The 27,748-nt window shown below is 42.9% G+C and overlaps 1 protein-coding gene across 7 annotated transcripts; it reads left to right on the top strand.

The window, feature by feature from the left end:
- The first annotated feature begins 81 nt into the window (after positions 1-81).
- On the top strand, positions 82-27,542 carry si:dkey-34d22.1 (discoidin, CUB and LCCL domain-containing protein 1). 7 transcript variants are annotated; one of them, XM_021596611.2, is made up of 15 exons: positions 82-243; positions 8,719-8,940; positions 9,712-9,849; positions 14,136-14,187; positions 14,344-14,416; positions 14,620-14,753; positions 15,015-15,052; positions 15,617-15,811; positions 16,124-16,236; positions 16,406-16,580; positions 16,773-16,865; positions 17,676-17,769; positions 18,201-18,241; positions 18,322-18,429; positions 26,243-27,542. In XM_021596611.2, exons 1-15 carry the CDS (start codon positions 144-146, stop codon positions 26,680-26,682), a joined length of 2,016 nt encoding a protein of 671 aa, XP_021452286.1. In that variant the 5' UTR covers positions 82-143; the 3' UTR covers positions 26,683-27,542. The 7 variants fall into 7 exon arrangements, with proteins under 7 accessions (XP_021452286.1, XP_021452285.1, XP_036829837.1 ...); XM_021596610.2 differs by having other exon boundaries at positions 18,319-18,429; XM_036973942.1 differs by lacking the exon at positions 26,243-27,542 and adding an exon at positions 20,919-21,286.
- Positions 27,543-27,748: the final 206 nt, after the last annotated feature.

Here is a 27,748-nt window from a genome sequence, read left to right as displayed (position 1 = left end):
AAGCCAATGAGATCTCAGTTCGTCTCCCTGTGCCCAATCGTAAATATTCAATGCCTCGTAATTTAGTAATTTCTGCAGAAGTGAACTGAGTAGTGTTATCCCGGGGTTTGAGGGTTTACTCCTTGCATTTATCCGCGGAAATCATGTTCTTGAAACCTGGACAGATTAGAGATGCTGTGAATTATTTGGGCAGTTTTTGGATCGTCTTTAGTTTCGTGTTTATAATTGTCAACGGACAGGAGGGTAAGCTATTTATTCCCTTGTGTATGTCCTCGTCAATGTACAGAATAGTATAATATATGTAGTGCAATAGACAACCAAAGACATTAGACTAGCTATCTTTTTTATAAATCGCTTACGATATTTTTATTGAGATAATTACTCTGAGCCTTGACTGGATAATTATGGAATAACTCTATAAATTGTAGGCTATTATGTTTATATAATAAAAGTTGTCGAATTTAGTTGGTACTGTAAACTGAGTTTAATCGACATGAATAGCCTACATGTGAACATATTCACAGATTATCTTCATGTCATTTTAATGTTGTGTGGTGCTTACTTTATTGATATTGTCATCAATTTCTAATAATTTTTTGTTGTTGTCCACATTTGAAACCGTTTGACATTTTCTAAAGTGGCTATTGGTGACATAAATAGAGTCCAGTTCAGAAGGTATATATCATAGATTATTGATCAATCAGATGTTTTTTTTACCTTTATTTAACTAGGCATGTCAGTTAAGAACAAATTCTTATTTTCAATGATGGCCTGTTCAGGGGCAGAACAACAGATTTGAACCTTGTCAGCTCCGGGGTTAACCTTGCGGTTACTAGTCCAACGCTCTAACCACTAGGCTACCCTGCCACCCCTCATACCCTGATGCATGAGTTTAATTCAGGTTTCTTATAAAAGTCCTCATAAACAAGGTAGCTGTTGTCTTGGTAAGTTAAAGGTACACTGCCCTTCTTTGGTAACTCACTCTTATTGGCAACGGTGAGGTGTGTGTACACATCCTCGTTTGGAGCTGTTCTGCTTGTGTTAGTCATTCCAAGTATTTACGACAAACTGAGCATCCTTTCCATTGCTGAGCATCCTTTCAAGTAATTTCCAAGAGTAAATATTTTATGCAAAAACCCTGTCACACATACAGTTGACTTCAGCTAAAGGGGTGCATGCAAGTAGTCGACAACACTAGCTTTGATAGGGTTTAAATGAATATAAGGCTCAGTGCTCCTGTGAATAACTCTCTTCCAACACATGGGGTGGATCAAACCAAAGCCACAAATATCTTTGGGACTGTCTGGAGCAAACAATCCCGATAGTTCAAAGGTCATCTGTGATGTCATGGTGGCATTCCATTGCAGATAGTGAACTCTCATCTGTGTTTACCTATGTGGTCCAGGGCCAGTCCCCGAAAGCTCGCTGGTTTGAATACCCAAGCCGACAAGGTGAAAAATCTGTCGATGTGCCCTTGAGCAAGGAACATAACTATAATTTGCTCCAGGGGCACTGTACTACTGCGGCTGACCCTATAAAACAACATATTTAATTGCACCTGGTGTATGTGACAAAACATATATACATATTTTTTCCCCCCACTATTCCCCACAAGAAGATTTGCAGGAAGACATGCATGAAGAGTGTACCCCTTGTGTTGACATGGTATTTCACAATCAGGCAGGGGTCAACATGAATCACACATATATGGAAACTTACTGTGAATGTCCACGCAGATCTGGGCTCTCTTGACACATTTTGTTTTGCTGCTGGGGATTTAGTATAGACACAGAGGAAGATGACCAATTCATGGTACATTACTTCCTCTGAATCACTTTGGCACCAGAGAGAAGCAAGAGACACATGTACAAGAAAAAAACATATCAATCCTCTCCTGGTCAATGAATAACTCAGTGTGTGTTGTCATGCTCTGATTGACACAGCAGTATTGTGTAGTGACAGATTACACAGCTAAACATCCTGTCTCATAGTGCAGACCTGTGAGGGCCTGCCTGCAAATCCCCCAAAGATGTCAATACATTTTGGTCCAATACAGAGCTGATGATTGACTACAATTCCCTATCATCTGTCCAGTTATTACTACACTACCGGTCAAATGTTTTAGAACAGCTACTCATTCAAGGGTTTTTCTTTCTTTTTTTTTTACAATTTTCTACATTGTAGAATGATAGTGAAGACATCAAAACTATGGAATAACACATACAATTGAAGTCGGAAGTTTACATACACTTAGGTTGGAGTCATTAAAACTCGCTTTTCAACCACTCCACAAATTTCTTGTTAACAAACTATAGTTTTGGCAAGTCGGTTAGGACATCCACTTTGTGTATGACACAAGTCATTTTTCCAACAATTGTTTACAGACAGATTATTTCACTTACAATTCACTGTATCACCATTCCAGTGGGTCAGAAGTTTACATACACTAATTTGACTGTGCCTTTAAACAGCTTGGAAAATTCCAGAAAATTATGTCATGGCATTAGAAGCTTCTGATAGGCTAATTGACATAATTTGAGTCAATTGGAGGTGTATTTGTGGATGTCTTTCAAGGCCTACCGTCAAACTCAGTGCCGCTTTGCTTGACATCATGGGAAAATCAAAAGAAATCAGCCAAGACCTCAGAAAAACAATTGTAGAACTTCAAAAGTCTGGTTCATCCTTGGGAGCAATTTCCAAAGGCCTGAAGGTTTCACGTTCATCTGTACAAAAAATAGCATGCAAGAATTAACACCATGGGACCACGCCAAAGGTCGTGGTCCCATGGGACCATACGACAAAGGTTGTACTTTTTGGAGAAATGTCCTCTGGTCGGAAGAAACAAAAATAGAATTGTCTGGCCATAATGACCATTGTTATGTTTGGAGGAAAAAGGGGGATGCTTGCAAGCTGAAGAACACCATCCCAAACGTGAAGCACGGGGCTGGCAGCATCATGTTGTGGGAGTGCTTTGCTGCAGGAGGGACTGGTGCACTTCACAAAATAGATGGCATTATGAGGATGGAAAATTATGTGGCTAAATTGAAGCAACATCTCAAGTTATCAGTCAGAAAGTTAAAGCTTGGTTGCAAACGAGTCTTCCAAATGGACAATGACCCAAAGCATATTTCTAAAGTTGTGGCAAAATGGCTTAAGGACAACAAAGTCAAGGTATTGGAGTGGCCATCACAAAGCCCTGACCACAAAGCCCTGACCTCCAGCCTATAGAAAATTTGTGTTTGCAGCACTGAAAAGCGTGCAAATAGGCCTTAAAAACCTGACTCAGTTACACCAGCTCTGTCAGGAGGAATGGGCCAAAATTCACCCAACGTATTGTGGGAAGCTTGTGGAAGGCTACCTGAAACGTTTGCCCCAAGTTAAACAATTTAAAGGCAATGCTACCAAATACTAATTGAGTGTATGTAAACTTCTGACCCACTGGGAATGTGATGAAAAAAAATAAAAGCTGAAATAAATCATTCTCTCTACTATTATTCTGGCATTTCACATTCTTAAAATAAAGTGGTGATCCTAACTGACCTAAGACAGGGAATTTTTACTAGGATTAAATGTCAGGAATTGTGAAAAACCGAGTTAAAATGTACAGTGGGGAGAACAAGTATTTGATACACTGCCAATTTCTACTTACAAAGCATGTCATTTTTATCATAGGTACACTTCAACTGTGAGAGACGGAATCTAAAACAAAAATCCAGAAAATCACATTGTATGATTTTTAAGTAATTAATTTGCATTTTATTGCATGACATAAGTATTTGATACATCAGAAAAGCAGAACTTAATATTTGGTACAGAAACCTTTGTTTGCAATTACAGAGATCATTCGTTTCCTGTAGTTCTTGACCAGGTTTGCACACATTGCAGCATGGATTTTGGCCCACTCCTCCATACAGACCTCCAGATCCTTCAGGTTTCGGGGCTGTCGCTGGGTAATACGGACTTTCAGCTCCCTCCAAAGATTTTCTATTGGGTTCACGTCTGGAGACTGGCTAGGCCACTCTAGGACCTTGAGATGCTTCTTACGGAGCCACTCCTTAGTTGCCCTGGCTGTGTGTTTCGGGTCGTTGTCATGCTGGAAGACCCAGCCTCGACCCATCTTCAATGCTCTTACTGAGGGAAGGAGGTTGTTTGCCAAGATCTCGCGATACATGGCCCCATCCATCCTCCCCTCAATATGGTGCAGTCGTCCTGTCCCCTTTGCAGAAAAGCATCCCCAAAGAATGATGTTTCCACCTCCATGCTTCACGGTTAGGATGGTGTTCTTGGGGTTGTACTCAATCCTTCTTCTTCCTCCAAACATGGCGAGTGGAATTTAGACCAAAAAGCTATATTTTTGTCTCATCAGACCACATGACCTTCTCCCATTCCTCCTCTGGATCATCCAGATGGTCATGGGCAAACTTCAGACGGGCCTGGACATGCGCTGACTTGAGCAGGGGGACCTTGCAGGATTTTAATCCATGACGGCGTAGTGTGTTACTAATGGTTTTCTTTGAGACTGTGGTCCCAGCTCTCTTCAGGTCATTGACCAGGTCCTGCCGTATAGTTCTGGGCTGATCCCTCACCTTCCTCATGATCATTGATGCCCTACGAGGTGAGATCTTGCATGGAGCCCCAGACCGAGGGTGATTGACCGTCATCTTGAACTTCTTCCATTTTCTTATAATTGCGCCAACAGTTGTTGCCTTCTCACCAAGCTGCTTGCCTATTGTCCTGTAGCCCATCCCAGCCTTGTGCAGGTCTACAATTTTATCCCTGATGTCCTGACACAGCTCTCTGGTCTTGGCCATTCTAGAGAGGTTGGAATCTGTTTGATTGAGTGTGTGGACAGGTGTCTTTTATACAGGTAACGAATTCAAACAGGTGCAGTTAATACAGGTAATGAGTGGAGAATAGGAGGGCTTCTTAAAGAAAAACGAACAGGTCTGTGAGAGACGGAATTGTTACTGTTTGGTAGGTGATCAAATACTTATGTCATGCATTAAAATGCAAATTAATCACTTAAAAATCATACAATGTGATTTTCTGGATTTTTTTTTTGATTCAGTCTCTCACAGTTGAAGTGTACCTATGATAAAAATTACAGATCTCTACATGCTTTGTAAGTAGGAAAACCTGCAAAATCGTCAGTGTATCAAATACTTGTTCTCCCCACTGTATTTGGCTAAGGTTTATGTTAACTTCCAACTTCAACTGTATGGAATCATGTAGTAACCAAAAAAGTGTCCAACAAATCAATATATATTTTGTATTCGAGATTCTTCAAATAGCCACCCTTTGCCTTGGTGACAGCTTTGGACACTCTTGTCATTATCTCCACCAGCTTCATGAGGTCGTCATGAAGCTGGTGCATTTCAATTAACAGGTGTGCCTTCTTAAAAGTTAATTGGTGGAATTTCTTTCTTAATGCGTTTGAGACAATCAGTTGTGTTGTGACATGGTAGGGGGGTAAACAGAAGATATCCCTATTTGGTAAAAGACCAAGTCCATATTATGGTAAGAACAGCTCAAATAAGTAAAGAGAACAGCAGTCCATCTTTATTTTAAAATATGATTGTCAGTCAATAAGGAAAATTTCAAGAACTTTGAAAGTTTCTTCAAGTGCAGTCGCAAAAACCATCAAGCGATTTGATGAAACTGGTTCTCATGAGGACCGCCACAGGAATGGAAGACCCAGAGTTACCTCTTGCTGTAGAGGATTATTACATTAGAGTTACCAGCCTCAGAGATTGCAGCCCAAATAAGGGCTTCACGGAGTTCAAGTAACAGACACATCTCAATATCAACTGTTCAGAGGAGACTGTGTGAATCAGGCCTTTCATGGTCGAATTACTGCAAAGAAACCACTACTAAAGTACACCAAAAAGAAGAAGAGACTTGCATGGGCCAAGAAACGAGCAATGGACATTAGATCGGTGGTAATTTGTCCTTTGGTCTGGAGTCCAAATTGTAGATTTTTGGTTCCAACCGCCGTGTCTGTGAGACGGATGAGATGGTGAACGGATGATCTCTGCATGTTTATTTCCCACTGTAAAGCAGGAGGAGCTTTGCTGGGGATACTGTCTGTGATTTATTTACAATTCAAGGCACACTTAACCAGCATGGCTACCACAGCATTCTGCTGCGATATGCCATCTGGTTTGGGCTTAGTGGGCTTTGTTTTTCAACAGGATAATGAACCAACACACCTCCAGGCTGTGTAAGGGCTATTCTACCAATAAGGAGAGTGATGGAGTAATGCATCAGATGACCTGGCCTCCACAATCACCCAACCTCAACCAAATTTAGATGGTTTGGAATGAGTCGGACCGCAGAGTGAAGGAAAAGCAGCCAACAAGTGCTCAGCATATGTGGGAACTCCTTCAAGACTGTTGGAAAAGCATTCCAGGTGAAGCTGGTCAAGCTCATCAAGGCAAAGGGTGGCTATTTGAAGAATCTCAAATATAAAACACTTTTTTGGTTACTACATGATTCCATATGTGTTACGTCATAGTTTTGATGTCTTCACTATTATTCTACAATGTAGGAATTTGTCAAAATAAAGGAAAACCCTTGAATGAGTAGGTGTTCTAAAAACTTGTGTTATTACTTTTGGTTTTTCTGCCCCTGAAGGTGAGGGTTTTCAGAAGGATATCCATCATAATCTAAACGTTTGATTATATGTCTGAGACAGTCGGAAAGCCCAGTCTGTCAAGAGAGACCTAAAAGCAGGACGCACGTATGGGCCAGTAGCAGGAATGCCAGGGTGTAGACTATTCACTCCATGGAACAACCAACAGCTATCATGCATGAGTTAAAGCTTAGGTTGATCCCCAGCACTGAGGAAAGAGAGAGAGAGAGCCCCACTAGACAAGACCTTCATGAGACAGGCCAGGTCAAAGACAGGGTGAGAGGGGAGGAGTGTAGGGGGGAAGCTCGGCCTGCCAACCCAAAAACGTCCCCAGAATACAAGGAATACTGCTCCCAAGCAGACTTGATGGTGACACAGATCCACGCTCTGTTGCCCACAGCTACAGTTTGTCGCGCTGGCATTTCCAGTGAATCCTAAGGGACAGGAAATGGGGCGGTAGCGGTGAGAAGTTATGGGAGATAGTTAGAGAAAGGGGGAGAGACGTGAGAGAGAGAGAGAGAGAGAGAGAGAGAGAGAGAGAGAGAGAGAGAGAGAGAGAGAGAGAAATAAAGAAAGCAAGAGAGAGGAGAAAGAAAGAAAGATAGAATGTTATGTACTATGATTGGAAGAGTCTCTTAGCCGGACAGGAAAGGCTAACCAGTGTGACGTGTATGTGACATGTATGTGACTTGTGAGTGGAAAGTAACAGAGACCACCAACTCTTCACGCAAACTTAATTTTAAACCCAAGGGAGAACTGCGCTTCTTTCTGTCTACCCTGGAAGCGTGGGTGTCCTTGGTTTGACCACGGTACAACTTTAAGCCAGCCAGCCAACCCCACAGCACTTACCTCTATGACCTAATGCACTGACTCATCCGAACAGTCACATTAAGAATGTGTCTAGCTAAATATTTGAGTTCTTTCCGTTACAAAAAATAGTTAGTCATAGCCACAGAGGTAGACCATGCTGTGTTGTTGTCTTTAGGTCTCTCTTTATGCAGTGTTGTGTTGCCTCTCTTGTTGTGATGTGTGTTTTGTCCTATATTTGTATTTTATTTGTATTTTTAATCCAAGCCCCCATCCCCGCAGTAGGCCTTCTGCTTTGTGGTAGGCCATCATTGTGAATAAGATTTTATTCTGAACCGACTTGCCTAGTTAAATAAAGGTTAAATAAAATACAAATGAAAAATAAATAGGAAAAATGTAAGAATAGGGCAATAAGAAGAGGTACGACAGAGAACTAGCAGGAAAACATTGATTAAAATGAAATAGAAACAGAGTGGAAGGATGATGAGTTTGCTCAACACTCTGTAGTATTAAGGATTAGCCCCTGTAAGGAGTGCTAAACAGAGGGTATTGTTCAATCAAACATGTTAACCCGTTAAAGAGTTATGATTGCAGTTTTGGATTCAAATGACACAAATGACACAATCAAACACACTTTCTCATTGCCTTTGAATAATAGTATTTTCCACTTAGTTTTGATCGCATAGGGCCTTCAATCTTGTTTTACTGTAAGCAGTGTCCAACAGTGTTGAGGAGGACTGCTTCAGCAGCTGGTTGTTTTAGGACATTTTGCGGTTATGATCTCAGGAGTGTAAACATCTCCTGCTCTACTGCGCACACTCAGTGCTCCCTCCCTGGAGACTCCTATTACTCACTTTGTCTGGGAAAGGAGCCCTATAATTAACAGAGCTCTAAATAGTGTCCTTACCGTATTAACATCATTAATGAAAGTCCCTGTTATGTACTGTGACTAAACAGTGGGGAACTTGGCCGTCCCCTCTGCTAACAAGCCACAGCTGCCCCGCCGTACTGCCTACACTGCTAGTCATGCATTCATTCACTTCTCACACCTACACACCATGCGGCCAAGGATTTCCTGGAAATAGCCATTATCGTACTTGTGTGGAAATTTGACATTACTGTGGATTTACCCTGGATGCCAAAGCAACATTACCATATACAGTGTTAGGATATATAATTTGCCTGGAATTAGCCACCAAACCATTTCATATATGACAGATGTATTATGTACAAGTACAATAACTGTTATAACTGTACGTTTGGTTGTCTTCATATTTCAGGCAATGGCTGCGGGCACACTGTGATGGCCACAGAGAGTGGCACCCTGGCCTCTCAGAACTACCCGTGGACCTACCCTGTTGATTCCTGGTGTAAGTGGAGACTGCGAGTTCCGAAGGGACGTACACTGCACCTCCTCTTTGGGGACTTTGACGTGGAAAGGAGTCCGGGCTGCAGGAATGGCTCCCTCACCATCACACCCAACAACGGAGCTCCCAGCCTGGGTAAGACTCTCCAGTGCACACAGGGCCGCAGACCTGGCTGGCTATGTTGTCTCTACTTTTACAAGGGATTTACTGTACATGCTATTGACAAACTATTTTATAGTGACATTTTGAATTCTCACTCAAGTTCTGACCGACTGAATTAATGCTTGTCATTAAGACAAATCCACCCACTTCTGATGGACCACTTGATCTGTCTCTTCTGTTAAGTAGTTCATTCAAAACCTATCTTTGCTACTAGTAAAAGCCATGCAGTGTAGACTGCAGAGAGCACATAAACACAATGTCACTGCCAATGCATCTCTGCCGATTCTACACCACTACGGTGAATCCAGCCATACCTTGTGGGCACAAGGGTATGATGCCATTCCTAGATATTAGATGACAATTCCAGAGGCTGTAACTATTCAGTTACCCTGCTTATTATATTGTTTTTATTAGCGGATTCCACAGGGGCAACCTCATGCTGTTCTGGAGCTCACTTCATGTCATCTGTTCACACAAGCATGGATGGTCTGCAGTACTACACAAACATGACTAGGAGACCACACACTAGCATAGTGTGTAAAGCCAGACTGCCCTGCCTCTAGGCCTCCAGCTTGGTCATGTTTGTGCTGATGTGTGTGTGTGTGTGTGTGTGTGTGTGTGTGTGTGTGTGTGTGTGTGTGTGTGTGTGTGTGTGTGTGTGTGTGTGTGTGTGTGTGTGTGTGTGTGTGTGTGTGTGTGGCGTATGGGTTCTTACATGCATGCCTGTCTGTCTGTCATCCACAGGCCCCCTGTGTGGACAGCTTGAAGACTCAGAGAAAAATGTGACTGTAAACAGCAATGAGGTGACAATAGTATTCTACTCTGGCCCCCATCACTCAGGCCGAGGGTTCCTGTTCTCCTACACCACAGACCAACACTCAGGTATGGCCCAAATCATCACACACTGCTCACACGTTTACTTTCTATAGCTACCTTTGTATATGTGCTACATATGGAAATGCTTCATCTAATTTAATTAATTCATCATACAATCACATTACACACAGAATGTTGATGATAATATTTTATTTTCCCACATGGGCACAGTAGCTCTGCGGTGGAACTTTCTCAGTGAAAGCAATGACCCACACTGTAAAAAAAATAAAGTTGATTGGACATACAATTGTCACGCTGCAATAGGATTGTGAGTTTGCTCAACATTGCTCAGCATACTCAACATTTGGGTATATAGCTGAACCAACATACAGTGTTGCCTTCCAAGGGTTAACATGAATTTGTAATTTTACTCAACAAGCCTTTTCAAATTCACTCACTTTGAGCAGAGTTTGTTGAGTGTACAAATGTGAACACCTTAGCTCAAATTCTTGTCCATTTGAAGGCCACTCAACTCAGAAAAACGCTGATTAAGCAATTGGTTAAGTTGTATTTTTTTTTTTTACAGTGGCCCTACCTCATTGATGTTAACAACAGTGCTGAAGAGCACCCACTGTGATCATAATTGTTGTTTTTCTGCTCGTCACCTACATCACTGGTAACCCCCAAAGTGCTGCTAAGCAAGTTGAAAGGCACAAACAGTCATTACTGAGGTGTCAAAGAGACTGGAAACATGCTGTAATTTCATACCCAGTTGCATTCAAGTCCAGCATTAGAGTTGATGGAGTCACAGGCATGAAGTCAGTTTAATGTATGCACACATGTTTACACATGTTTACACAATTTGTACGCCAATGTTCGTATGTGTGTTGTATTGATGGAACAGGAGACAAAGGGCTATGAGACAGGGGTTTAATTCTAGATACATGGAAAGTTGGATGTATACAGAGGGTGCGGGGCAACAGCAGGCCAACAGCAGATGGGATAAGGACCTTAGAGACGGGGAAAGGGCCGATAAAACGAGGGGAAAGTTTGCGGGACTCCACCCGGAGGGGCAGATCCCGAGTAGAACGCCATACCCTCTGCCCAAGACGGTAGCGGGGAGCAGGGGTCCGGTGGTCTTGACCATGGCGATGGGAAGTCCATGGATTACGGAAGACGTGCTGAAGGTCTGAGAACGCCCAGTCAGCTGCTGGAGACCATGAGAATGGAAACTTGGGAGAGGTGAGTGCAGAGAGCGGGGAAGCAAGGGTGCTGTAACACCAGATGAAACGACGATAGAAATTAGCAAACCCCAGGAAATGTTGCAGCTGCACTCTGGATGTGGGTTGAGGCCAATCCACCACCCCTCTCACCTTGTCAGGGTCCATCTGAATATTCTCTGCAGTGATGACGTATCCTTGGAAGGATATGGTGGAGCAATGGAACTCACATTTCTCCGCCTTCACGAAAAGCTGGTTCTCCAGGAGACGCTGGATGACCTGTCGGACATTGAGGACATGCTCTTGAGCTGACCGGGAATAAATTAGGATATCCTCGAGGTAGACAAACACAAATCGGTTCAACATGTCACGGAGCACATCATTGACAAGGGCCTGGAACACTGTGGGAGCGTTGGTCAGTCCGAATGTTATCACCAGGTACTAGTAGTGCCCACCAGTCTTGTTAAAGGCTGTCTTCCACTCGTCTCCTTCCCGTAACCAAACCTAATGGTAGGTGTTTGGAAGGTCCAACTTGGAGAAGATGACCACTCCCTGGAAAGTCTCGAAAGCTGAGGAGATGAGTGGTAGCGGGTAACAGTTTTTAACCATAATGTCATTAAGGCCCCGGTAGTCGATACACGGTCTTGTCCTTCTTCTCCACAAAGAAGAACTCTGCGCTGGGGGGGGGGGGGGGGGGGGGGGGGACAGAGGGACACATAATCCCTGCTGCGAAAGAGTCCTCATTGTACCCCTCCCTCGCGTTGGTCTCCGGACACGACAGGGAATAAAGTCTCCCCCGAGGCGGTGCAGGGCCGGGGAGAAGGTCGATTGCCCAGTCGTAGGGCCAATGTGGAGGAAGAGATGTGGAGCGGCCAGAGTTGAAAACCTCCCGTAAGTCCTGGTACTCTGCGGGAATGGCGGAGAGATCCAAGGCTTTACCCAAGCCCGCAGGAAGATGTCCTGGGGCAGGCTGTGCCGACTTCAGACAATGTGCATGGCAAAATGGGCTCCAACCCATGATGGAAGACGTAGCCCAGTCGATTAGGGGATTGTTCCTCTGGAGCCATTAAAACCTCAAAACCATGGGTACATGAGGAGACTCCAGGAGCAGAAACTGCATTGCCTCACTGTGGTTGCCTGACACTCCCTAAACCTCAACTCTTCTAATGAATAATGTGGAAATTGAGCAAGTCGACTGTCATGGTCAAAACATATTGATACAACGGCAGCTAAAATGGGGAGAAGTCTGTCTATAATAAAGTGCTGCTGTTCCTTCTTAATAGCACTATCAACATGGCAGGTCCTACAGGCCCTAGTTTTGTCGCACATGGACAAATTGCAATTAGCTCAGAACAAGGCAGCACGTCTGGCCCTTGAATGTACGAGAGCTAACAGTAATAATATGCATGTTAATCTTTCCTGGTTCAAAGTGGAGGAGAGATTCACTTCATCACTACTAGTATTTGTGAGTATTTTTTGAATGCACCAAGCTGTCTGTTTGAACTACTGGCACACAGCTCGGACACCCATGCATACCCCACAAGGCATGCCACCAGAGGTCTCTTCACAGTCCAGAACAGACTATGGGAGGCGTACAGTACTACATAGAGCCATCACTACATGGAACTCTATTCCACATCAAATAACTCATGCAAGCAGTAAAAATATATATTTTTTTTAACAAATAAAAATACAACTTATGGAATAGCGAGGACTGTGAAGTGACACAAACACAGACACAGACACATGCATACAGATACATGATACCATACAACTATACACACATGTACACATGGATTTTGTGTTGTAGATATATGGTAGTAGAGTAGTGGCCTGAGGGCACAGACTTAATGTGTTGTTAAATCTGTTGTGAATGTATTGTAATGTTTTTAAAATTGTAGAACTACCTTAATTTTGCAGGACCCCAGGAAGAGTCGCTGCTGTATTGTATTGTCAACAAATTACAAGAAAATCATATCAAATGTGAACTGAATATTGCATTTTGAAAAGCAGATACAATACTTAGATTGAATATGTGTCCAAACTAAATGAGTGATTTGGTGCAGTAAACAAGTGACTTTGTGAATGTGTCTGTTGTACTCAGTCAATTGAACATGTGCTTAGAGTTTTGAAACATGAGCCTTTTTGATTATCTGTTTTGAATTTTGTGCTTCAAATTGTAAAAATGTACCACATACTTGTGAAAATCATTCCCAAAAGAAGGAGATGTTTTGACTTGACATTGTTGCCTCATTGATAGTAGAATTAGTGTCACGGATCCCTCTGGAACTTTCATTGCGCACACCTGGCCCCTATTCTCACTGATTGTATTTGTATATATGTGCCCTTTGTTCACCATGGTGCTGTCGATTATTGTTACTATGTCTGTTAGTGTGTGTGAGTACCTGTGCTGTGTGTTTTGGGCTTTCGTGCCCTTGTGGATTGCGGGTCTCATCCCGTATGATAATCATTGTGCGCTAGTTATTTATTCAAGGTACTCCTCGCTCTTTTTGGGGGGTTTCAGCCCTGTGTTTTTGTGACGTGTTTGTTTGGTCTTCGTCACCGTGCCTTTACACTGCACGCCGTAATTTGGGGCTTAATTTAAAAAATGATTACTCATTCCTGCGCCTGTCTCCCGACTCATTTATACCAGTGTGACAATTAGCGATGTGTGCATTGATTTTTTGGGGGGTCATAAAATGACCCTTTACCCAATTTACAGCCACAAATAGTGTGCGTTTAAAGATTTTTGTTTCTCCAATTCGTGCTAAAGTGGTTTGTATATCCCTGTTTCCTGTTATTTACTCAGTTGTTTATGAAATGCAGCTATGTCTGGAGCCAGTGCCACAAATTGCACTCTGTCACGTTAACACAGAGGCATTCTCTCTGCTCTGTGAGTTAAGTCACAGATGACAAAATACTTAGTCACATCTACAGTAACAATCACAAGTCCCCTGTACATGCGTGTGTATAGTGTATGTGCGTCTGTATATGTGCATGTATGTGTGTGCCTGTCTGTTTGTGTTTACTCACCCGTCTATTGCGAAGTTCCTTAGAATTATCCTGAGAGTGGACAGATGTTTTTTGTTTTGTTTGTTTACAAACCCATATTCTATTTGATTTCAATACCAGGTCTCATTTCGTGTCGACAGAGAGGAACACATTTTATATCTCAGCAGTTTAGGTAAGTGGACAACTCTGGCTATTTCAGTAGTCACTTCTCAGTGTTTTTGCTGTGAACTACATTTTGTCTTTACAGGCTCGTTGAGGAATTTTTTTACATATGGCTATAGAGAAACTGTGTGTGAAATGGTGGACCTCTGTGACTCCTCTTCTCCAGTGTGTACTGTCCTGCTGGGTGTAAGGACGTGACGGGGGACATATGTGGTCACTCTGAGCAGGGTTACAGAGATGTGAGTATACTGCCTCAGCTCCAGTTTCACTTCCTCATCAACTCAGCCTTGTGATAATGACATCGGTTGTACTGGGCCACACGAGGAAGGCTAAACAGTGGAGAGCTGCAATAGTTTATTGAAACTATTTGTTCTCTTTCTCTTATTCTCTCCCTCAATCTCTCTCACAAACACACACACACACATTCCCCCACCCCACTCAGACGTCAGTCTTGTGCAAAGCTGCGATCCATGCCGGGGTGGTGTCAGACAACCTAGGAGGACGGATCACTGTGACCCGTGGGAGGAGCCTCACGCTTTATGAGTCCAGCTTTGCCAACGGCATTCTGTCCAAGATGTATGTTTCTATCCACATCATATTGGTTTGGGAGAAAGGGATGCGTATTCATTATTCATGATGACACACTGTGTTAATATTTGCTGTATTCAGAAAGGTAACATTTCATATAATCTGTTTCATGTAATGTAATCTAATCAGCACTCCAGGACCTCTGTAGGTGTTATTGGGTAGCTGAAATGTGGGCCACTTACTGTATATGGATCCGCTCTTGCTTCTGGTATGCAGGGATGCCATTCATGAACATTGTTGTTTTGACAGGGGATCACTGTCTGAAAAGAAGCTGGTCTTCACCAAAGGTAAGCGGAGATATAATGCCAGACTAAATTAGCTGTTCAAGTCATTATTGCAAGTTATCTTCCTCTGCAGGGCCGGTTCCAGTTATAAGCGACATAAGCGGTCGCTTAGGGCCACCAGGTGCAATTTTGAAATGTGGCTGTGCATCTGCAGTTTTTATTTTGTTTTATCAATCAGTCACTCAATTAGCCATGTCAACTAACAATGTTTTCATTTGGCAGTAAGTCTAGCCAGCTAACTAAACTTGTAGTAATCATGTCCGAAATCCGACCAGACACGCACCATTGATTTTGTTGGTCATTCTCACTCGGATATCATATTAACATGGATTAAGTCATACAAAGAATTGCAGGAATGTGCTTTAAAACTGCAACATTTTTTTCTCCCTCCCTTAGTAAAATGTCTAGAATTGCAGGAAATGAACTTTAAAACATACATTTTTCTCTCCACTGTCAAAAGGGATGCAAGTAAAATGTTTTTCCGCAAGATGCTTAGGGCCCCGAAAAAGCTAGAGCTGGCCCTGTTCCTGTCACTTCAACTCTTTTCTTGCCTCTCCTCTCCAACAGAGTGTAATGATGAACTGACTGTGTCTGGTTTCAATGCATCTTCCATCTGGAGAGAAGTGAACAGACTGGGGCAGCTTGTATTATGGTCCCCTAAGAACATGGATGCAGAGGGACAGTTACTACCCTGGGCATCGGACGGTAGTGACCGGGAGCCCTGGCTGGAGCTAGAGCTTACAGACAAGAGTAGTGTCACAGGTCAGTGAAAGTTTGAGGTGATGTTCTTCTCCCCTCATGGCCAAAATAGGAGTCTAATTTACTACATCCACTATAATTAGCGTTGAGTTGTTATTAAAATGAAAATATGAAGATAGAAACCGCTGTTTTTTTCATTGAACTCAAAATGCTATTTTGCTGATTTCAAAACTCTATTCATTGGATGAAAAAAAAATCCAGTTCCAGCCGTGATGTTGATAGGCTAACTTCTAGTTAGATTTGCCAAACAATCCGTGTGTAGCCTATTATGAATGTGGTCTGGAGTGTTGAAAAAGACACGCTGTGTTTTCCCAGGAATAATAACAAGGGGATCGGCTGACTTCTACATCGAATCTTACGTTCTCCTTTTTAGCAAAGACCGCCACAACTGGAAAGTCTACAAATCTGCTCTCAGCAGAGAGAAAAAGGTACGCTGCCTGCAATGTTTTCTTCGACATGTACTGATCAATTTCCTATCTGTGCTAAGTTTTCCTAGCTGCGCTGAGCAAACAGAGACTGGGAGGCCGTAGAACAGGGAAGTGCTGTTAGTCATCTAAGAGAACTAGCTTAGTTAATGTCACTCTTCTTGGCCTGTAGGTGTTTGAAGCCCACTCTGATGGTCATCTGAGGGTTCTCAATAGCCTGTTTCCTCCGGTGGTAGTCCGGTACCTCCGGCTGCAGCCCCAGAGCTGGCAAGGTAGGGCCTCGGCACACGTCCAGGTCCTGGGCTGTCCTCTCCCCAAGATCCACCCCAGGCCTCGCTCCGCTGGGGGTAAGGCTCAACCATACATTCCAGATAAAAACCGTCTAGAAGATGTGAATACTACATGCTCTTAGCAGCTGTGCCACTAGAATAAACTCTCCATTATATTGTATGGTAAATTGCAATTGTGGCATCAGCAAGAGCGAATGTAGCTTGTATGCTGGATGCCATTCATATCATATCCTCCAACTCTCTCTATAGGATCTCCATCCTTAAAAGTTGATGTTAGCACAACACCTCATCTCAATCCAGTCCCCACAGAGGGCCCTGTTATCATAAAGGACTCAAGCCTGAGTATGTACCTAATGTGTTCAAACCCCTAAAAGTCTAATCCTTTCAGGGACCATTTTTCTATTTGAGTTTGAATTTTAGGAGATTAGGTATAAAAAATATAAATGTGATTATTTGATTAAAATTTAATTTGGCCCTGCTGCTATGAGCCCATAAAAACGCATTGAATAACGTATTCATACATGGCAAAACAGAGGCAATTCAAGGCAATATGCAGATCAGTAGTACCGACTTCCGACGAGTCTCGTGAAGCTTGTGGGGGTCGTAGAGCAAAATGGAGAACACCATCGTAAGTCATCTTTCCACATATTCGTTTGTAGCCCAAACAGACATTATCATGACAAGACCAATTTTTGGGATGTCTCCTGGTCTGACAAGCAATGCTGTAGTTCTGCCAACTTCCATCGCAGATGCGGAAGGCCGACATCTAGCCTAAACAGATGGATTTTGATAGGGATTTTTGTATTGTGGCAATTAGATTTACACACGGATGCAGGCATTGACTCTAGGGTTTTTTAAAGTACTTTATGTTTTTCAATTTGAACTGCAGCAGTTTGAGGAATTTAATTTGTACTTGATTGATCGGAATAAGCCTTGGGGCCACCATGCCTTTTATAACAGCTGTAAAAATGGTTGTACGACAGTATCGATTTTGAAGTTAGATTGCTTATTTGCTTGACACTGGACTTCCTTCACATTGATATAAAGCACATAGCTAAATGATAGTTTAAAGCTGGCCTTTCTTCAGCAGTGATTGTTTGTTGTGCTGACCCTTCAGCCTAGAATGCTAATGACTCCTCCTGTGCCCTGCAGGCTCCAATCAGCCAGTGATAGTTGCGGTGGGCGTGGTTCTCGGACTGATCCTGTGTGTCAGTTGTCTGTTGGCTGGAGTCTGGTGGAATAGAAGGTATTGTAACACTATACCATATGTAGTTAGCAGTCCAACACCCACTCACTGGCTATCCTCCCAATGCTTGATATTTGAATCAGTTTCAATCGGATCAAGTGTTAACCGGCAATAGCTCAATAGCTGTCGGAGGTGTAACTGCGTTAGAGCTGTCAAAGCGGTGAGCGGCTGCTAGTGTGGTCATTGTTACAAAGCCACACCCATCCGACTTGTGTTAAATTCACCTCCGACACCGCTGCCATCTCCGACACCGCTATGCGGATGTCGGCTAGCGCGGATCTGAGAATCTGGTCCTTAGCTGCCAACAAACGCCCAGATAACACAAGTGTCCACATACTTTCCAGTGTTATTCTGACACATTTTGGCAATGTTATGATAAATCATTATGGTGTAGTTCGATTTAATTTGATTTGTTGTCTTGTCTTTTTTAGGAAAAAAGCTGCACACATGAAAATGTTTTCCGTACCCAAAGGTATTCTTGCGCATTGCTCACTGTTTTAGCCTTACTACTCTTCCAGGACCTCTCTGAAAGTGTTTTTGTCTGTCCAGCAGCCTCTCAGAGTTTCCAGGAGAAGAGCCTCCCCTGCTCTGACTCTGAGCTTATCTCCTACCCTCTAGAGCGGAGTGTCCATGATGCTTTACCCAACCCTCCTCTCAATGGTAAGAATGTACAAACAACCCAGCCTTTTCAAATGAGCATGCCAGTGAGGCTGGGTATAAACCCTTAAGCTTTTCTTCATGATATGTATTACTCTGACCTTTCCTCTATCAGCTGCATGCCTGACCCTGAATAAGTTCTAGAATTGTTCTATCTATCTATTTTATCTCTCTGGCAGACAAACACTCTTCCTTTAAATGCCTTAGAGTAAAAAATATAACAAATCCTTGGTTATCTATAGAACTTTCTGATCTTGCTATGATGATAAATCCGGGGGCCAAGACTAGAAAAACTGACTGTAGCTGATAGGTATATTTTCAAGGCAATTGAGAAATAGATGCAATTCCTCAATCAAGAAAGCGAAATCTAGGTAATTTCTAAGTTTTATCTCAGACTTTGTTGGTGATTTGTAAACATTTTGGAAAACAGTTAATGGACTGAAGCGTGGAAATTCCTCTCTTTCCCTGCCGAAGCAAGTTGTCAGACTCTGGCATCATTACTGAGAAAAATGAGAAGTGATGCTTTCAATCGGCATTTTATTTCGGCAGGCTTTTTATTTGAACAAAATGGTGGTTTAATTGATCCTGGTCAGCCAGTTGACTGCCTAACCTTCTCCCAGCCTCTAGTTGGAATGAATGGATGTTCCGTCAACTTCTAGTGAATCTTCAATCGGCCTTTACTGTCCTGCAGAAAGCCTTTGTTGAACTGAAATTGGAACTTAATGCCGGTAAAACCAAGTATATGTTATTTTTCCAAATCAAGTAAAAATGTATCTGATGCATAAGTACTTTGGATGGTGCCCTCGTTGCTGGTATCCTCATTTATAAAGCATCCCACAAAGTTGGGTGAATTTTGGCCCATTCCTCCTGACAGAGCTGGTGTAACTGAGTCAGGTTTGTAGGCCTCCTTGCTCGCACACGCTTTTTGAGTTCTGCCCACAAATATTCTATAGGATTGAGGTCAGGACTTTGTGATGGCCACTCCAATACATTGACTTTGTCGTCCTTAAGCCATTTTGCCACAACTTTGAAAGTATGCTTGTTCATTTGGAAGACCCATTTACGACCAAGCTTTAACTGATGTCTTGAGATGTTGCTTCAGGGGGCGGCAGGGTAGCCTAGTGGTTAGAACGTTGGACTAGTAACTGGAAGGTTGCAAGTTCAAACCCCCGAGCTGACAAGGTACAAATCTGTCGTTCTGCCCCTGAACAGGCAGTTAACCCACTGTTCCTAGGCCGTCATTGAAAATAAGAATTTGTTCTTAACTGACTTGCCTAGTAAAGGTAAAATAAAAAATATATATATATTCACATAATTTTCCCCTCTCATGATGACATCTATTTTGTGAAGTGCACCAGTCCCTCCTGTATAAAGAACCCCCACAACATGATGCTGCCACCCCCGTCCTTCAAGTTTGGGATGGTGTTCTTCGGCTTGCCTCGATGTTATGTTCAAACAGTCCTTTTTTTGTTTCAATCTTTGTCCCCATGTGCAGTTGCAAACCATAGTCTGGCTTTTTTATGGCGGTTTTGGAGCAGTGGCTTCTTCCTTGCTGAGCGGCCTTTCAGTTTATGTTGATATAGGACTCGTTTTACTCTGGATATAGAAACTTTTGTAACTGTTTCCTCCAGCATCTTCACAAAGTCCTTTGCTGTTGTTCTGGGATTGATTTGCACTTTTTGCACCAAAGTACGTTCATCTCTAGGAGACAGAACGCGTCTCCTTCCTGAGCGGTATGACGGCTGCATGGTCCCATGGTGTTTAGACTTGCATACTATTGTTTGTACAGATAAACGTGGTACCTTCAGGCATTTGAAAATTGTTCCCAAGGATGAATCAGACTTGTGAAGGTCCACAATTTTTTTTCTGAGGTCATGGCTGATTTCTTTTGATTTTCCCATGATGTCAAGCAAAGCGGCACTGAGTTTGAAGATAGGCCTTGAAAGACATCCACAGGTGCACCTCCAATTGACTCAAATGATGTCAATTAGCCTATCAGAAACTTCTAAAGCCATGACATCATTTTCTGGAATTTTCCAAGCTTTAAAGGCACAGTCAACTTAGTGTATGTAAACTTCTGACCCACTGGAATTGTGATACAGTGATCTATAAGTGAAATAATCTGTCTGTAAACAATTGTTGGAAAAATTACTTGTGTCATGTACAAAGTAGATGTCCTAATCGACTTGCCAAAACTATAGTTTGTTAGCAAGAAATCTGTGGAGTGGTTGAAAAATGAGTTTTAATGACTCCAACCTAAGTGTATGTAAACTTCCAACTTCAACTGTAGCAGAAAACAAATAATTCAGTCAACATTCATTCCGGTTATTGACTATGGCAGTTGCCATTGTATTGAAGCCTTTGGATGCAGTTTATCATAGCACATTGTGATTTATTCCGGGCAATAGGTTCAGTACACAATCTTGTATCACAATCTTTTTCTCCATATGTCCCTCTTGCATAAATTTCCGCCATACCTTAACCCGTTATAGACCTTCAGATCTATAAGTTACCAGACCCAGACTCGGATGGCCAACCCTGAAGATTCCTTCATTCTCCACCGAGTTAGATATATCTGCTTTTAGTTTTTTGCTTGTGGAATGATCTTCAAAAGTCCTTAAATTTTAGAGGGCCTTTTTACTGAAGAATGTTTTTGATGCATGTGATTGTGTTTTGCTTTTCGTGTTTTGTGTTTTGCTTTTCGTGTTGTGTTTTGCTTTTAATGTATTGTGTAATTGATGTGTGTGTATATGTATAGTGTAATGGTTGTTTATTGATGTGTTCGTTGAAGGCTCATCTGCGAAAGTGAGTGGTCTCAGCATGACTCCCTGCTTAAATAAAGGTTAAATCAAATAAAAAATAGAAAGACATGCAGTTGTCAGATATAGTTGGCTATTTGCCAGATGTATTAACAGTAAACCAAGAGCCAGAGACATAGCAGTCATAATCCTGAAATGAGAGAGGCATGTCAAGACTAGCCTGGTTCCATGTCTGTTTGTACTGTTTTGCCAACTCCTAGGCTATACAACACAAACAGATCCAGGACCAGGCTAGCCTGCCAGGGCAACAGGCTAGGACTACACATGCCCATCTCCCCCCGCTTACTATTGCTAGGCCAATGAATATTCACGTGGATTCATCTCATTGCAGTTCTGGACTGTTTCAATATTACTCAACAATTTTCCCACTCACATCAAGGGATACTTGATCTTGTCTGCTATGTTAGCCTCAACCTAACTCATATTAACCCTTCTCAATTCCCAACGTTTGACCACAATATTCTTAATTTCTCTCTTCTCTCATACACACCCCACAACATTGACAAAAGCCTCCTCTCCTTCCGCAACATCAAAGCTGTTAACCCCCTCCAACTCTTTGTTTTTCTATGTTTGAGTTTCAACTGTTAGGGAAGAGAAGACAACGCTTCAACTAGCCAGACTCAATCTCACAGGCACAAATATGACTGGAGGTGCCCTACCATATAACCTCTGCCCCTTAAAGGGGCAGGTGAACATTTTTGTCTAATTTGTGATATTTGCTTAAAAGACTTGGGTCACAAGAAATTAAATTTAACAATATACCACATTAGTTTTTACTAGTAATACATTTATTGTTTTAGAAACAATGCAAAGCATGCTCATCTGTTTTTTTTGTGTTTTGTTGGTGTAATTTTAGCAACAACAAAAAATATTTTGGCTGGTAAAAAATCTGATTGGCTGATACATTTTTTTTAATCTACCTGCCACAGTGGCTGGTGGACCAAAAAGTGAATCTTATACCCTGATTCCCTTCCTTGCCAAGACTCTGGAATGGACTTCTGCCTCCCAATTCCAAACCCACCTGCTAATCGAGCCCTTCCAGTCTAGTTTCCCTCACCGCTGTAGTACTGAAACTGCACTCAAAGTTATCAATGACCTCCTCACCTCTGCTGATGCTGGTGCCCTCAACATCCTGATTCTTCTCAATCTAAGTGCCGCTTTTGACAGTGAGCCATCAGATCCTCCTCACCAGGCTTCAGGGTCTGGGTGTTGAGGGCACCGCAGTCATGGCTACAATCATACCTCACAAACCAGACCCTCAATGGCCACAACTCAGACTCAGCTGAAGTTACACAGGGTGTCCTCCAGGGCTCTGTGCTGGGCCCCTTACTCTTCATTATCTACATCCTCCACCTTGGTCAGATCCTCCGTCACTTCAACCTTGACTTCCACTGCTATGCCGACGCCACCCAGATCTACCTCGGCACCAAATCCTTCCACAACCAGCCTCTGACCCACATTGAATCCTGCCTCTGCAATAAAAACATGGATGCAACAAAACTTCCTCAAGTTCAACAGTGATAAAACGGAACTCCTCTTGACAGGCACCAAATCCACCCTCACCAAAGCTGGCAACTCCACTACTGACTTCATCCTGGACTCCACACTCTTCCCCCTGCAACATTGCCGAAGTCAAGTCCTCCCTCTCCCTTCCTGCCACTGAAACCCTCATACATGCATTAATCTCCTCCCGTCTTGACTATTGCAACTCACTACTCTCCGGCTTTAACTCAAGCTCCCTCCTTAAGCTCCAAATTGTTCAAAACGCTGCAGCCCTTCTCACCCACACTAAGTTCTGGCAGCACATCACCCCTGTCCTCCATCAGCTTCAATGACTCCCTGTCTCCCAACACACTGATTACAAAACCCTCCTTCTGACATACAAAGCCCTCCACCACCACCTTGCCCCTTACCTCTCAGACCTTCTCACCTTCTCACCTGTCAGATTAAGATTTAGATCACTTTATTGATCAATTGCACGCAAGGTCCAACCAAAATTTTACTTCCGCTTTTAACCCAACCCCTCCGAAAGACACACATACCTAAACAGGTTTTAGAGAAGTACAGGGGGCTGCCACACTGGGTGCCCGGTGAGCTGTCGTTGTGGGGGGTAAGTGCCTTGCTCAAGGGCACAACGGCAGGCAATGCCCTCTAGGATTCGAATTGGCAACGCTCCGGTTGCTGGCTCGCTTCTAACCACTAGGCTACCTGCCGCACCAACCTACATGCTCACTCCGTTCCACCACAGCAGGCCACCTTAACATCCCCAGGTCCAAGCTCCAGAGCTTTGGTGACAGGGCCTTCCCCAGGGCTGCTCCTAGGCTCTGGAACTCCCTCCCTCCAGCCATCTGTGACTCTGAGTCCATCACCATCTTTCAGTCCAACCTCATCCAAAGTACTCTCGCTCTCTCTCGCTCTCACACACACACACACATCCTGACTTGGCTGGCCAGTTTGCAGCGCTCAGACCAGGCTTGACAAGCAAACAGCTTTCTCCATGGGCTGCCCATTCTTCCCCTTCACTTAGTCCGTCTCCCAATTGCAGTATAAACATTCCTTTCTTTGGTCTGCGGAGCCCGCTCTGAAAGAGACCCTTTAATTGGAGCTGGATAAAAGGCATTCATGCCAGGGAAGCACAGCCTCCCCCTCCCTCCCACAGATGAAGGGGCACTACACTGAGAAGGCCAGTGATAAACAGAACAGAGGGTCAGTTGCTAAGACAATTATAGGCATCTCTAATTAAAATAGCTCCCCCTCAGAGGTTGGGTGAGGGATAGGGTCTGAGGCCTCCCCTGTCAGCCCTCATCCCTGTCCCTAGAGATCGGCCATTGTTTTTGGCCACAGAGCTCTTGTAGGGGCTCAACAATGCCCATGATATGAGCCCTACTGAGTATGAGGGAGGCACTTTCAAGACATGGCTGGAGGGAGTACAGAGCAACACTTTAATTTTTATGTATTTTTATGAGCCCTACTGTCATGACAACATACCCCCAGTACTGTGAAAAACATTTAATCTAGGCAAGTCAGTTAAGAACAAATTCTTATTTACAATGACGGCCTTCACCGGTCAAACCCGGACTTCGCTGGGCCAATTGTGCGCCACCCTATGGGACTCCCAATCACGGCCGGTTGTGATACAGCCTGGATTCGAACCAGGGTGTCTGTAGAGACACCTCTAGCACTGAGATGCAGTGCCTTAGACCACAGCAACACTTGGGAGCCCAAGCCCCTGCTTGTACAGTACTGGGGTATGTTGTCATGACAAGTCCTTAACCCCTGTTACCCTTTCTGAAATTAAGGATGTTACATTTAAACTGTACTTCAGCTACAGTGGCAAGAAAAATGATGTGAACCCTTTGGAATTACCTGGATTTCTGCATAAATTGGTCATAAAATTTGATCTGACCTTCATCTAAGTCACAACAATAGACAAACACAGTGTGCTTCAACTAATAACACACATGAATGTATTTTTCTTGTCTATATTGAATACATCATTTATAAATTCACAGTGTAGGTTGGAAAATGTATGTGAACCCCTAGGCTAATGACTTCTCCAAACACTAATTAGAGTCAGGAGTCAACTAACCTGGAGTCCAGTCAATGAGACGAGATTGGAAATGTTGGTTAGAGTTGCCCTGCCCTATATAAAACACTCACAGAATGTGAGTTTGCTATTCACAAAAGCATTGCCTGATGTGAACCATGCCTCGAACAAAAGACATATCAGAAAACCTAAGATTAAGAATTGTTGAATTGCATAAAGCTGGAAAGGGTTACAAAAGTATATCTAAAAGCCTTGATGTTCATCAGTCCACAGTAAGCCAAATGGTCTATAAATGGAGAAAGTTCAGCACTGTTGCTACTCTCCCTAGGAGTGGCCGTCCTGCAAAGATGACTGCAAAAACACGGAGCAGAATGCTCAATGAGGTTAAGAAGAATCCTTGAGTGTCTGTTTAAGACTTAAAGAATTCTCTGGAAACTGCTAACATCTCTGTTGACGAGTCTACGATACATAAAACACTAAACAAGAATGGTGTTCATGGGAGGACACCACAGAAGAAGCCACTGCTGTCTGAAGTTCGGAAAAGAGCACCTGGATGTTCCACAGCGCTACTGGCAAAATATTCTGTGGAGAGATTAAACTAATGTTGAGTTGTTTGGAAGGAACAAACAACACTATGTGTGAAGAAAAAAAGGCACAACACACCAACATCAAAACCTTATCCCAACTGTAAATTATGGTGACGGGAGCATAGTGGTTTGGGTCTGCTTTGCTGCCTCAGGGCCTGGACAGCTTGCTATCATTGACGGAAAAATTCATTCCCAAGTTTATCAAGACTTTTTGCAGGAAAATGTAAGGCTATCAAAAGAAGTTGGGTGATGCAACAGGACAACAACCCAAACAACCCAAAAGACAGAAGTAAATCATCAACAGAATGGCTTGAACAGAAGAAAATACGCCTTCTGGAGTGGCCCAGTCAGTCCTGAACTCAACCCGATTTGAGATGCTGTGGCATGACCTCAGGAGAGCGGTTCACACCAGATATCCCAAGAATATTGCTGAATTGAAACAGTTTTGTTAAGAGGAATGGTCCAAAATTCCTCCTGACCGTTGTGCAGGTCTGATCCGCAACTACAGAAAACGTTTGGTTGAGGTTATTGCTGCCAAAGGAGGGTCAACCAGTTATTAAATCCAAGGGTTCACATACTTTTTCCACCCTGCACTGTGAACGTTTACACAGTGTGTTCAAAAAATACATGAAAACTTAGAATTGTTTGAGTTATTAGTTTAAGAAGACTGTGTTTGTCTATTGTTGTGACTTAGATTAATATAAGATCAAATTGTATGACCAATTTAAGCAATAATCCAGGTAATTCCAAAGGGTTCATATCATTTTTCTTGCCACTGTATGGGTTTCTGGTGCTTCATAGAACTAGAAGTAGTATGTGAGCTCTATGACACATTCATGTTTGTTGTGTTTCTGCTTGCCCAGACTATGCAGAGCCAGATGTGATGGCTTGGGGGCAGAAGCTTGGCTCCACCTTCCGGCCCACAGTGGAGGAGGGCTACACCGTCCCCTTCACTTTCAACCACTATGATACCCCTGGAAAGCTCCTAGAGCACACTGAGCCCCTGCCCCTGGAGCCCGAGTATGCCACCCCATTCAGTGACCAGCCCCCAGATCCCAATCTGGCAACTCCACAGGGGACACTACACAACAACAAACATGTACTGCCTATGGTTTCTACAGGGACAAGGACCACAATAATCCAAGCCCAGTATGACTGCCCCTCTCACAGAAAGTTGCCCAATGGCTATTGCACTACGTCTCTCCATGCCAATGTCCCACGCCCGGCCAGTGTGGTCTACACTGAGCCTGAGCCCCTGTTGTCTGACTCCCTGCTACAGCACCCATATGAGGAGCCTTTCTGAATATAGCAAGCTCAACCACTATTCCTGAAGTGTTACATATTGCACGCTATAAATGTAAAGGTCATTTACGATTGCGCCGATACATGCAGCATTTACTGTGAATGCAGTCTCCGCTAACACAGGAACATTGTCTTTCAATTTAATTCACACTGTAACCCTGAATTTCAGCAATACGGATTGAATAGAGCCCAACCTGGTACACACATCCTTATTCTTTTCATTGTCTGTCTGTACCAGTTTGCACTTGGTGGCACCATTGGCTGCTCTCTGCTTGGCACTCCCACCCCTTGGGCCACCGTAATGGGCAAAGCAGGGACCATTCATGACCAGTACCGTCCAAAGTTGATGACCTGTTATTTACAAGAAAATGTGTCTAATGGCATATATTGATTCCAATTAACTAATATATTCCGTGAATAAAACGGCACAAAAAGTCAAATATAAATTACAAATCAAAGTTTAACATACTTGAAAGCTGAAATGCTCATTGAAGTGTTAGTTTAAATCATTCTTACAGTAGCTGTACAAAAAAGAGCATGTCTTGGAAACAGCAATATGACTGTCTGATTACAGTGTATTATCTTGTATCAAGTTGTGACACCATTTCTCTCATCTGTTTAGATAATGCTTACTATTTTTGTTTTTTTACTGTGATATTTTTAAAATAATTTTCAGGAGAACTTCATGTTCACAGAGTGAACTGAATGACACTGAAAAGTGAATATTTTTGTACTGGAAAAATAAATACAGTGACGAATATAGTTATTTCTATTATATTTAACACTATTTCCTGGGCCTCAAATGTTTGTGTACAGAGATAAAAGTGTGTGTTGTGGTTGAATAAAAATTACACAAACGTGCTTTGTTGACATCTTGTGGTAAAGAAAATGATGTGTGAAGAAAACATTAAGACCAATCATTTTTATTTAGTATTAAATTATTTTATGCCCAAATTTACCCATACACAATCACATTGACCAGTTGTGGGTTATTGACTAGGCTAGACGTGATATCAGTTTTTGGGGATAGCGTTCACATTCATGTTGTAGATTGAGCAACATTTCCT

The sequence above is a fragment of the Oncorhynchus mykiss genome, chromosome 3 (assembly GCF_013265735.2).
Source record: "Oncorhynchus mykiss isolate Arlee chromosome 3, USDA_OmykA_1.1, whole genome shotgun sequence".
NCBI lineage: Eukaryota > Metazoa > Chordata > Actinopteri > Salmoniformes > Salmonidae > Oncorhynchus > Oncorhynchus mykiss.
Note: the sequence above shows the minus strand (reverse complement) of the source record. Positions and strands in the feature narration are given on the sequence as shown.

Coding starts and splice junctions, on each gene's coding strand:
- si:dkey-34d22.1 (XM_021596610.2), top strand. CDS start 144: ATGTTCTTGAAACCTGGACAGATTAGAGATGCTGTGAATTATTTGGGC. Junction 14,417..14,619: donor CTGAGCAGGGTTACAGAGAT/GTGAGTATACTG, acceptor CACCCCACTCAG/ACGTCAGTCTTGTGCAAAGC. Junction 16,866..17,675: donor CATAAAGGACTCAAGCCTGA/GTATGTACCTAA, acceptor TGTGCCCTGCAG/GCTCCAATCAGCCAGTGATA.